Below are 12,905 nucleotides of genomic sequence, written 5' to 3'. Positions count from 1 at the left end.
ACAAACACACATACTGCGACATCCACACCTCAGCAGAATCGTGAGGTGACTGTTGCGCTCCGAACAGCTGACTTGGTAGAGGACGTCTGTGTGAGAGTTGTGCTGAATTCAGTTTTAATTCAGTTTGAAAAGTGAAGCCGAGTCTTCATTTTTTAAGTAATAAAAAAATACACATCAATCGCATATTGACTAAACTAAATATTTATCCCAAATTACAGCAAATTAAAAGATAGATATTATGAATTTTTTCAGAGAATAAAAGCCTTGTATTGGAATATACATTGTATTGTATTAAAATGCTGTTTTTTTTTACATATTAATAAAAGTTTTGAAAGGCTTTAGATTAATTTATTTAAGCAGCTAAAGTTGAAATACAGGAGTTATGTTATGACGCTACGACTGCATCACTCAAACAAAAAAAAGATGGCCTTGAGAGGGTTTTGCAATAAAACAACACTTTAAAATGAAAAGAATATCTCATTCACAATCACACACTTGCCTTTGTTATATTTTACATTGTCGAGTGGAAGAGCTCTTCCCTACAAACAAAGCTGATCATTATCTGCCTCTATAATAACCAAACTCACATCGCTTCCACACATTCCTCCGGCTCAGCTTACCTCAAAGTCGTTGGCCTTGTTGTAGTGCATGTTGAGCGCCCTGAAGAGCTCCGAGTCGCGGCCCACCGCCAGCTCCTCCGAGGCGGTCACGCCCTCGTTGATGTTCTGCCGAGCGAACTTCTCCATCTGGATGTAGTAGAACTCCCTGAAGTTGCTGAACCACTTGATCAGCTGGGAGGTGATGCAGCGATTGAACTGTAGCGGGAGTCAGAGAATGAAAAGACAATTAGTTATGTTTTATTAGAGATTTAAATAGAAGTATTATGACAGATTTTAAACATAACAAATTTCTGTGTATGAATTTACTTTTTTTTTTATTTTATCCTCTTCTTAAAGGTTATCACTAAATTTGTTCTTCTTTAAATAACTAACTCTGAGCTGTAAATGTCTGAATAAGAAGAAGAAACAAAGAGATTGAATGAGCATCTAAAGTGGACAAAATAGTTCTTTACTTGCATGTTCCTGTGCATGTGTCCCTGTTTACACATAATGTGTGTAAATGCACTGAACAACAGAAACCAGTCCTCTAATTAACTTTAACAAACACCCACACGGTTAAAAACTCTAAAAATATTTCAATGCATATCCACCTCATTAGCCACTAAAACACTGTCTGCCCCTTCAGGGTCCTCGTTGGAAGACAAAAACGAGAAAGAAATTGGCCCCTAGAAACCTTCCTGATCAAACAAGAATGACCCAAATATTATCTTATTGTTATGCCATCATGGGCTTTCGGGCTGAGCCGAACCAACATTAAACAACTCTCATCAAACACTGTTCCTGCCCTGCAGGCCTTAGCAGTACACTGCAAAAAATGTCTGCCAACATAGGACATTTAAACCATTTATTTTTAGCTTATAGAGCTTGTGTTTCTAAAGTAATGTTTGGAAAATCTGAATAATGGAATATTTTAACTCCACTTCTACTAGCTAGAGTGAAGATACTGGTATCATATGAAACTAGAAAACCTAAGGGATCCATTGGTACCAACCATGTCATACTAGCTTGTGCTGTAGAAGGTTAAATAACGCTCCAAAACTACACCAAATTTTGGCGAGGAAAAACTGTCATGACCATTTCCAAAGGGGTCCCTTGACCTCTGACCTCCAGATGTGTGAATGTTAATGGGTTCTATGGGTACCCACGAGTCTCCCCTTTACAGACATGCCCACTTTATGATAATCACATGCAGTTTGGGGCAAGTCATAGTCAAGTCAGCACACTGACACACTGACAGCTGTTGTTGCCTGTTGGGCTGCAGTTTGCCATGTTATGATTGGAGCATATTGTTTTATGCTAAATGCAGTACCTGTGAGGGTTTCTGGATCAATATCTGTTATTGATTTGTGTTGTTAATTGATTTACAGTAATAAATATATACATACATTTGCATAAAGCAGCATATTTGCCCACTCCCATGTTGATAAGAGGATTAAATACTTGACAAATCTCCCTTTAAGGTTCATTTTGAACAGATAAAAAATGTGTGATTAATCATGGACAATCATGCTATTAATCGCGATTAAATATTTTAATCGATTGAAATTCCAGTATGACTGATGTGAAACATGTTGGATCACACCACAAGTACAAAAATAACAGCATTTAATGCAATAAAATGTTAATTTGCACTGAAAACAAAAGATGTCGTGCAGAATTTTAACACACATACTCCACTATTAAAATGTTATGGTTGGTTTATTTTGTAGTTCCCACTTTTGAAGAGACAAATTTCTTGTATTTAATCACCTCATAAATGCTGCAAAATGCTGAAATGACAGACGCAACAGACACAACCATTTTGCACATTGTTGTATGCATGTGCATGTCTGTGAATGTACATAACGAACTAGCAAAATGAAATATATTTGTATAAGCGTGTGATCACTGCAGGTAGTGAGTCAATCTTCTGTAAGCTTTGTGTAACATCTAGAATATAAGCGCTGTGTGTGATATCTACTCGCCCGTTTGCAGTGAAAGTGCATGTGTGTGTTTGTGTGTGTGTGTGTGTTCAGTGAAGGGGAAAAACGGCTTTGATACGGAGATTAAGCTCGGTATTGTTACAAGACATTGTCTCACAGGAACAAGCAATGAGCGAGAGAGAGAGAGAGATGGGGGAAAGAAAGAAAGAGAGAGATGAATGGAGGGAGGTAGCACGGAAAAAGGAATGCAGTGAGAGAGAGAGAGAGAGAGAGAAGCGAGCAGAGGATGACGGAGAGGGAAAGAGATATTTTTTCAGGAGCGGTCAGAGGGGGTGACATAATGGAGCATAATTGGGAGGCGCGCGTGTGTGTGTGTGTGTGTGTGTGTGTGTGTGTGTGTGTGCGTGCGCGCGTGTGTGTGTGTGTGCAGCAGAAGGAAAGGGAGTTGGTTTTACATAGTGACAGGAAGGGAAAGTGTGTGTGTGTGCGTGCGTGCGTGCGTGCGTGCGTGCGTGCGTGCGTGCGTGCGTGCGTGCGTGTGTGTGGGGGGTGTTTTGACCCACAAAAGAGTTGCACGAATTAAACGTGATAACTCAGCAATTAACACACAAACACACACAGTTACACACACATAGTGATGTCACGGTACCAGAAATCTAGTAGTCGATACCAATACCAGTGAATTTACATGATTCTCAATACCAAATTCGATACCACGGTAAAAAAAAACAACAACAATAAATCCCATGTAATTCAACACACACGCAAAAACATTTGAACATTACAAAAAACAGAGGCATGTAGCCTTTAAGTAATAAATAAAAAGAATTGTCCCATTTAGTTCATTTTGGCGTATCAGCGGCATGTTATCAATCGATAAACCAACGACGGACACTACATACAGACCATGAACGCATCTGGTCCTTCTGCTCAGAGTAGCAGGAGTAGAAGCAGAGGATTTATTGTCGAAGCAAAAAGCAAACGCACCTATTTGGCAATATTTCACGTTTAATCCCAATGCTATAAGAGAACCAGAACATTAATGAGGTAATCTCCGCGAGGTGGATGTCACAGCCGGTGTGCACGGAGCAGCGGTTCCAGGTAGAGCCCCGCAGCGAAAGCTCTACTGGAGAGGCGAGACACACCGCCAGCCGACGGTAAAGATCAGAGTCAGCGTTCTGCACATATTGACCGTCATCTTTCTTGTAAAATGTCCGGTGAAGTCGGTAACACGGTGTTGTCACAAGTTTATTAACCGGTGGGAAATTTACCTCACTGTCACATCACTACCAACGACCATTACAGGCATCGTACGGTACCTTCAGTACTGTAGAAAAAGAGTACCGTCACTTTTTTTTAATTTTGGCATCAACTTGGTAACGAAGTATCGGTTCTCGTGACATCCCTACACACACACACAAGACGATGTCATCTGTCTCATCTAAAAATCACAAAACGTCATGACAAACTCTGACACGCAAACCCTCCAAATACTCTTTTACTCCCAACGTTTGCCCTCGCACAGATAAAGAAAATGACACCTCTTTATTCATACACGTGTACATATATTGTAGTGCACTCAAGGCTGTACCAATATAAATATTTATATATACATTGTTCAATTTCCCTGTATTAAATAAGCCAGGTCTAGTAGGAAAGATGAGAAAACACATAAAATCATTAAAATATGATAATAAAATCTCACCAACAATATTGCATTGGCCTTTTCTGTCTTCTTTGCCCCCAGATTCCCCACTAGTTTCACACTTTAAAGGGATAGTTCAGGTGTTTTTAGGTGGGCTTATATGAGATAGTTCTCCATAGTCCGTGCATTACCTCCAGTAGATGACGGTCGGCATGCCTCCAGTTTGGAGAAACAGACTGGAGTACTGAAACGGTAGCAAAGCAATGTACTACTGTGGACGGGGGCAGCAGCAAAATGTATTTTAGACACCTAAATGTTTAGGCGTCTATGAGGAAAATGCTTTTTGTTGCAGTACCACAGTTGGCCGACTTTAACTCACCGCACAAACTAGTCTGGTGTCTTTTAGGTCTGCGTGTCAAAGTGATGCTATACTCTGTATATCAGCGACTCTAATTGCAACAGGAAGCTTAAAACTAAGAATAAAATATCAACAGTAACGTCTCCCCAAAATTAACTATAGTTTACAACAAATTCTTTGTTAACGTCCCCCTTTTCCCTCATGCAAATCTTAGGACAAACCACAGCTGTTTCACACTGTACAAGCTGCACAATATCACTTATTGAGTGCAGGTGTAGCCTCAAATCTGGAACAGTCAAGTTTGTGTTTCTCAACCTGATAATATCCTTTCAAAAGGTAGATATGTCAGGAATGTAGACACAAACACCCAGCCGTCAAAACCACCTGCCCTGCCACCCACCCACTGTCCCGTCCAGCTCATCACAATCAGCACAAACCAAAAAACAAGAGAGGCGAGAGACAAAAGACAGAAAGAGAATGGAGGTGGAGGACGGATGGGGGGTGGGGTGGGGGGGGGGGGTCAAAATGCTGAGCTTGAGGAATGCCATTTTCTGTTTACAACCAAAAGGGGGAAAGAGAGAGTGTCAGAGAAAGTGTCAGGGCGCCTCACCCCCTCTCTCCCCACCCCCCCGAGGCCATATCGGACACACACATCCTTTAAGAATCTGCCCACTTCAACCAGATTCGTCGTAGCTCGGCACATTTTTTTCTAGAGGACAATGTGAATGTGCACGTCACATTATCTACAAGTTGTAACACTGAAGTTTCCTGTGGATCCTGGAAGAATAGCTGCTGTGGAGACTTTTCAAATCATGTTTTTGGGGCATTTCTGCTTTACTAGACAGTAAATACACTGCAGGGAAGTGTGTGAAGTTTATGAGGCAATTTCAGGCATACTGTAAACACTCATAGTTCTACAGTAGTCATAGTTTATAGTCATTTTCGGTTTTGTATATCGTCACTGGAAGAAGTCTTAATAGAAACTAACTAGGCCACTGTTAAATATTAGTACAGTTAGGATTATAACCATATATATATCTTATAAATACTAGGGGTGTTCAGCGACGTAAAATTACTGTTTTTTTTCAATGGAGTCTGGTGGCTTTGGCGAAATGTAAACCGGCGAAAATACTCTAAATATAGCGTACACTTAAACTAATATTGATTTTTTTTTTTTAGGTGGGCCTTTCTTAACGGTAGCTGAACTAAGTTTTGCTGCCGACCACGTCCACAGCAGGACAGTATAGCTGTTTTTTCATGCCACATATCTTAGCCTTCATATTTTGCCTCCTTAGTCTTCACGATTCATAAAAATAAAACATTTAAATGCTTTGTCATCTAGTGGACTCAAATACTTAAACGTGGTAAGTCCAGTTATATCTGTATCAGTAGACGAGCTGTTGCTGATTCGTGTCCTGATGTCGCCAAATTGGCTGTGTAGCTCTAATTGACAAGACGGGTGAGAGGCGGGTTGGACGCTAATTGATTCCTGCTGAGACGGCGGCGGCGGCATCGAGATGTCATTTCAGCCTCTCAAGGCAAGAGTCTTCAGGGCTCTCGCTGATAAATGTGTCACTGCTTCGCGCTCGTGTGTGTGTGTAAAAAAAGCTGGCAGGGAACTTGTGAGTGAGTCGGAAGGAGCTCCCCGAGCCAGCGAGCGTCTAATTAATCCCAACTCCTCCAGTCTTAACGAGGTCTTAATTACTCTCAGTGACTCTCTCAAGACGAAACGGAACAGACCTAAGCGTCTCATGCTACATATATGATTGTCTGGTCAGAAGGCAAGAGCTTTCACTGCGCAATTAAGATCCCGTGTGTGCTCTATGTGTATGTGCGTGCCTGCTCATCTGTGCCTGAAACAGTTGTCAGCTCAACCCACTTCCCACACCGAGCGGGGCGGCCATTGTGCGTAAGAGGCTCATCTTTAAGAACCAGTTTCCCATAGACAAAGTCCATTCAAGTCCAATTAGGGGAAGCCATTCAGGACCCTAATTCCCTTACAGTGAATCTGCCTGATCCTCCTAACACATGCTACTTATTGTTCCCCGGGAAGGAGGGGGGGGGAGGGGCGGAGGAGGAAGAGAGAGGGTGAGAAAGGAAAAGAGAAAGAGACACTGACCCGGATTTTGGAAATATGGTAATGATGAAGGTAATGAATGCAATGGGACAATGAAACAGGACACACACATACATACACAGACAGACAGCAACAGGGTGCACACACACACACACACACACACTACCAAAGCCTTGAAAAGAACAGCCTCGCTCATCACAAATAGGATTATCCATGATTCATTTTTTTATTAAGCGTAATAATATCTGCACAGTTCCTCCCACAGATGAATATGATGGATTAACTGGGATTACGACTCAATTAAAACTGAATTTGAATATAAACCACTATTTGCATAAAGTGTGAATAATAAGGAACTTCTTAAAGGATTGTAGATATATTCTTCTTATTGTTAACAAATCCCATGAAAAGAACAAAACAAGCAGCTGATATTGTCTTCTTCCTCTGTGCCATAGACTTCCATTGTTGTTCAAAAACTATTAAAAACACATCAATGAACCACACTGTGTCACTGGGTGACATGCTCCTTCATTCTAATGAACACACACACTCTAGTTTATCGTGACTCAATCCCACATACGCCGTCCTGCTAATGTAAATGCTCACTAAAGCACCAAATGTGTATTCTTCCCCATCTGAAAGTAGTCCCCCAAGAAATGCACTTTTCCTTGTGTTTGAGTAACATTTGCTGAAAACGACAGCGTCAGCGCTGTTTTAGTCAGCCTTTATATAAACTACACATTTGTGATACGACCAATAATATATATATATTTTTTTTCATGAGATTTATTCAGTTTAAGAAAAATGTAGAATATCGTATCAGTTTTCAGTTTTAAGTCCACCACTCTCATGCTGGATTCAGCTTTCCCATAGCACGAGGGATTCACAGGGAATGATGCGTGCATGCAGTGGTGGAAGAACTACTCCGATATTTGACTTAAGTAAAAGTAGCAATACTACAGTGTAAAAATACTCTTACCAGTAAACGTCCCACATTCAAAGTCTTACTCAAGTAAAAGTACAAAAGTATTAGCATCAAAATATACTTAAAGTACCGAAAATAAAAGTACTTATTATGCACAATGGCCCATTTCAGAATCATATATATTATATTACTGGATTATAATTAATGGTGCATTAAAGTTACATTAATGTTGTAGCTAGTAAAGGTGGGGCTCATTTTAATCACTTTATATACTGATGGGTAGCTTAATCTATGATAATACATCATCATTTATTAGTTGATTTATATTTTTTATTATTTTATTATCTACAAAGTAACTAAAGCTGTCAAACAAATGTAGTGGGGTAAAAAAACATTTCCCTCTGAGATGTCGTGGGGTAGAAGTATAAAGTAACAGAAAATGGAAATACTCAAGTACAGTACTTCAAAATTGTACTGAAGTACTAGAGTAAGTATGTAGTTACATTCCACCACTGCATGCATGTAATTTAGCATTACTGTTTTGAACTTGATCTAATTGCTGTACGTTAAAGATGCATTGCGGCTGTAAATATGACTAAACTTGTAGATATGTGAAAGAAAAAAAGGGCAAAACTAATTTAACTTTTTTTTTTTTTAGTTGTTACACGGTATAGTTTCATTCCTTAAAGCTCAGACAATAAATTCCAATAGAGACACGTTTTCATTCCGATAAATTCCGCTGTTTGTGACTTCAGTTACAGATCGAGCCTGTACACTACAGTAATACCCTCCATCTGCCGAGCAAAGTTTCGGGCCAAAGCACTGCAAATATCTCCTAATCTAAATCCATGTTTGTTGAGATGAGGGAGATTAATTGAATATCAGTTTGGAGATAAACCCGCAGATTGGAGATTAGATTAATTTTCAAAGCTAATATCAATCTCCAGAAGATATAAACTGAGCCTATGCATTAACTCATTAGTCCTAATACATCAATTTTCCAAATTAAACCCCAAAGCCACAGTTTGATAGAACACATTAAGTATATTTACTCAGATAACTTAGACGATAAGTAAGCTGATTATGGAAAATTATCAATGTCAGCATGTAACAGTTTTAAATGATTAACCTTAGAGAGATATTCATTCATTTACAGTCTCTTCTGCTCTGAGATTTTCAGAAAGACTGAAGTTTGCAAATGTGAAAGGATTGCCGGCATGTATGTACAGCCACTTCATTTTATTTAATTTATTTACATTCACTGCTTTCTAAACGGTGTAGGTGTCACACAGAGAATTAAAGCAAGCTCAAGTATCTCGGATTTCATTTATTTACAACAGTGGCCATTTTTAGGATTATCGCTGTCAGTCATTCTCACTTAAATTATAATTTCAGGCAATAAAATGTGACTTTTTGGAGGGATTAAAAAGTTTTAAAGCGTGTTGGTTTGTCAAATTTTTGATAGTTGTTTGACAAAATTCAACATTTTCCGCTTTTATTGTCTCAATAACACTGAACCGAGTGTCTACTGGGTGCCGTGATACCCATTTCTATCACTTAATGGACTCCCAGTTAATGACAAATCAGACTCACATGTACTGGGAGCAGGTAGGCTTAGCAACCTTGTGTTTGCCTAGCAACCTGGTGTCCCTGCGACCCTTGTTGCCATGGCAGCCGATGAGGATGTGGCACTGCCACGAGGAAGTGGTCACCACAGATACGAGCCAAAGGGCAGCTGGTGTGTGTGTGTGTGTGTGTGTGTGTGTGTGTGTGTGTGGCTGCTCATTTGAATACAGCGTCCTGAATCCGTCGAGGAGCCGTATGCTCCTTTTGCAAAACACGTAGCAGCCTGTAAACACAAAACAATCAGCGCCTTTGTTTTAAAGCTGTTGTTCTGTTGTCATCCCTTTCATTTGTTTGTCAACCCCCTCCCCTCGCTCCCGCTGTCATTTTCTCAACCCCCCCCCACATGCACGCACACACACACACACACACACACACACACACACACACACCTCCTTTTTCCTTCAAACTCATTTTCTTATTTATTCATTTTGATTTTATTTCCTTTTACTACTCTCTTTTTCTTCCTTTGTACTTGTGCGTCCTGTCATCCATCAAAATCAATGCTTCTACTGTGATCACTTGTGTGTAAAGAAAAGTTCAACTTCTCATTTTATGTTAGTGAGAGTGAGAGTGAAAGCGTTGTTGCATGTGTGTGTGTGTGTGTTTTGGGTGAAAGGGAGATGGAGGTTGAGGTTTGGGTGTGTGTGTGTGAGAGGGAAAGTGGGCGTTAACACCCCCCCCCCCCAACCCCAGGCCGATTAAGGCCAGAAACTCTAATTATGCTACAAAGACGTGACAGACTGGAGCACCCATCTGCGCTATAGGGTCTCACACACACACACACACACACATACACATATACATATACACATATATATATACAGAGTAACGGAATAAAACACCAAACTGAATAATATCAGACGACAAAATGCACAAAAGTCACAAAGTGTGAGAATATGATGGTGAAAGTTTGCGACATATGAGATCAGAAAACAATCATGAACAATAAAAAAACCCACGCTGTAACCAAATGCTTCACACAAAGACGCATACCTGTTTACAACAGCTCATTGTGACCCATCTGTCACTGATTTTTGAGGTCTGATTCTAAAGATGCCATTGAATTCCCAACGTTTAATGTCCACACTTGGCCTGACGGTGACTGCGGTGCTTCTCACATCGCTTGTCTATTCGAGTCAGTATGAGCCATGTATTACTGCTCTGTCTCCCATCTCCTTACAAGTGTATATATGTTTTTATTTGAACTCAACATGGTTCAATTGTCATTAAAATGCAAATAAAACTTTTTCTATATCTAGTTTTGATCATCGAACAGCAAAATCTTAACATATCTTATTCTTAACTGTGTCCAGTAAACAACAGTGTAGTTTTTGCCCCCTAAAACATTTTGTGTTCATCCCAGTCAGTCGCTACATTTGACCCAGTCGGTCGCTACATTCGTCCCAGTCGGTCGCTATTCTCGACCCAGTCGGTCGCTATTGTTTACCCAGTTGGTCGCTACATTCGACCCAGTCGGTCGCTATTCTCGTCCCAGTCGGTCGCTATTGTTTACCCAGTCGGTCGCTACATTCGACCCAGTCGGTCGCTATTCTCGTCCCAGTCGGTCGCTATTGTTGACCCAGTCGGTCGCTACATTTGACCCAGTCGGTCGCTATTCTCGTCCCAGTCGGTCGCTATTGTTGACCCAGTCGGTCGCTATTCTCGTCCCAGTCGGTCGCTATTGTTGACCCAGTCGGTCGCTACATTCGACCCCGTCGGTCGCTATTCTCGACCCAGTCGGTCGCTACATTCGACCCAGTCGGTCGCTATTCTCGTCCCAGTCGGTCGCTACATTCGACCCAGTCGGTCGCTACATTCGACTCAGTCGTCGCTACATTCGACCCAGTCGGTCGCTACGTTCGACCCAGTCGGTCGCTACGTTCGATCCAGTCGGTCGCTACATTCAATCCAGTCGGTCGCTACGTTCGATCCAGTCGGTCGCTACGTTCGATCCAGTCGGTCGCTACATTCGATCCAGTCAGTCGCTACATTCGATCCAGTCGGTCGCTACATTCGACCCAGTCGGTCGCTATATTCGATCCAGTCGGTCGCTACATTCGATCCAGTCGGTCGTTATATTCGATCCAGTCGGTCGCTACATTCGACCCAGTCGGTCGCCATGCGAGCTAGACCCAGTCGGTCACTATACTAGCTAGACCCAGTTGGTCGCTATATTCGACTCAGTCAGTTCTTCTATTCGACCCAGTCGGTCGCTATCATCGACCCAGTCGGTCGCTTTGCTAGCTAGACACAGTCGGTAGCTATTCTCGACCCAGACGGTCGCTTGCTCCATCCAGTCGGTCACTACACTGGTAAAAATCATCTTTACCTCCTACAATCTCTGGGGAAATAATTATTCAGGATGGAAACAAAAAGACCAATAAAGTTAGATGAAAACAAGACACAGAGGAGAAACTTGAATAAAGTCGAACTAGGAGAGAACGCTGATAAGAGGGTCATACGAGAGAATAAATAGGAGAGAAACACTAGACAGAAGAGAAAGACGGGGCACGGTCTTACCTTGACGTCTGAGAAGAAAATTTTGAGCATGTTGGAGGATGGGTAGCGGGTGTAGAAGAACATCAGCTTGGCCTTCTTCAGGTGGTTGGGAGACAAGCCCTCCTGAATCTGAATCATAACAAGTTAAGGAGCCAACAGGCAGTTGTTTCACTGAAACCCTAATACAGACAGATCTGTGATACGGCAAAAACAAACACGACAAAATACGTTTCCCTAAATAGAATGCAGTTTGGTTGTATGTGAACGTAATCTGTAGAAGACAGGGCTGCAAATCTTACAACCTAAATACGTCCCTCTGTCATTGAGTTGAGACAGAACTTATCGTTGCATGGGCTCCACAAAGAACCAATGGGAGTGCCTTTATGGGTGGATAGAGAACTACAAAAACTATGCTCACTTCCCCTTTTTTATTCATGAATTATTAAAAAGCAGTGGCCGGTGCAAACGTGAGAGTGGCAGTGTGCTGAGAAGATTTCAGTAACCACAGAGTGATTAGTGCCAGAGATGGAGGGACAGCGAGGAGTGACCACTCCAGTAAAAGTGGAGTGTTTGCCGACGCTACTGTTAATCACAACCACAGAAAATTCAGAAATACAATAAGAGAAACAACCCAAAGCAAAAGCAAACACGAGCACCTGCTGGCTTTGGATCAAATCCCACATTCACTCCTGCATCTCGCCGCCTTTGCAGCCCCGGAGTCTATCCCACTGTCTCAACAAGGAAAATAATAATTGTGGAGGCCCTGGCTGCAGGGGCGCAGAGTGTGTGTGTGTGTGTGTGTGTGACGGTGTGTATGTGTGTGTGTGTGACAACAGCTGTGCCCCACCACGCTGCCATTTCCCCACCACATTAACAGCCCTATAATCTATCAGAGAAGATGAGGCAATCAATGGAACCCCCTGCAAGGTCAATTAGCACAGAGACAAACACACACACACATCCACATACAGAAACCCCAAGGGCCCTATATGGCTGGAGAGAGGAGCAGGGAGAGAGGGAGAGAGGAGCATCAGCAATCGGGAAAAGAGGGAGAGAACAGAAGTGGATAAAGAAGAAGAGAGAAGGAGCAGTTTCAGGACAGGAAGTGGCATTTTCTTCACTATAATTGTTTTATATTATGTATATACACAGAGACAAGGATATTGAAGAAAGTGCAGCTGTGCCTATTATCACTATTAGCTGAAGGGACGGGGGTGTGGTCTGCCAGTTACC

At 41.7% G+C, this 12,905-nt stretch overlaps 1 protein-coding gene across 2 annotated transcripts in view; it reads right to left on the bottom strand.

Moving 5' to 3' along the window:
• prox1a (prospero homeobox 1a) overlaps positions 1 to 12,905 on the bottom strand; it is a 43,413-nt gene that overhangs the window by 18,027 nt on the left and 12,481 nt on the right. For both annotated transcript variants that reach the window (XR_005205882.1, XM_037762507.1), the window contains exons 5-6: positions 11,694 to 11,801; positions 621 to 815 (exon numbers count right to left, since the gene is read on the bottom strand). Coding sequence is in view for 1 of the 2 variants with exons in the window: in XM_037762507.1 (XP_037618435.1) it covers positions 621 to 815; positions 11,694 to 11,801 (303 nt within the window). In the remaining variant the exon portion in view is untranslated. The remainder of the gene's footprint in view (positions 1 to 620; positions 816 to 11,693; positions 11,802 to 12,905) is intronic.

This window comes from Sebastes umbrosus, chromosome 24, assembly GCF_015220745.1.
Source record: "Sebastes umbrosus isolate fSebUmb1 chromosome 24, fSebUmb1.pri, whole genome shotgun sequence".
In the NCBI taxonomy this organism is placed as follows: Eukaryota; Metazoa; Chordata; class Actinopteri; order Perciformes; family Sebastidae; genus Sebastes; species Sebastes umbrosus.
This window is presented reverse-complemented; position numbering and strand designations above follow the sequence as displayed.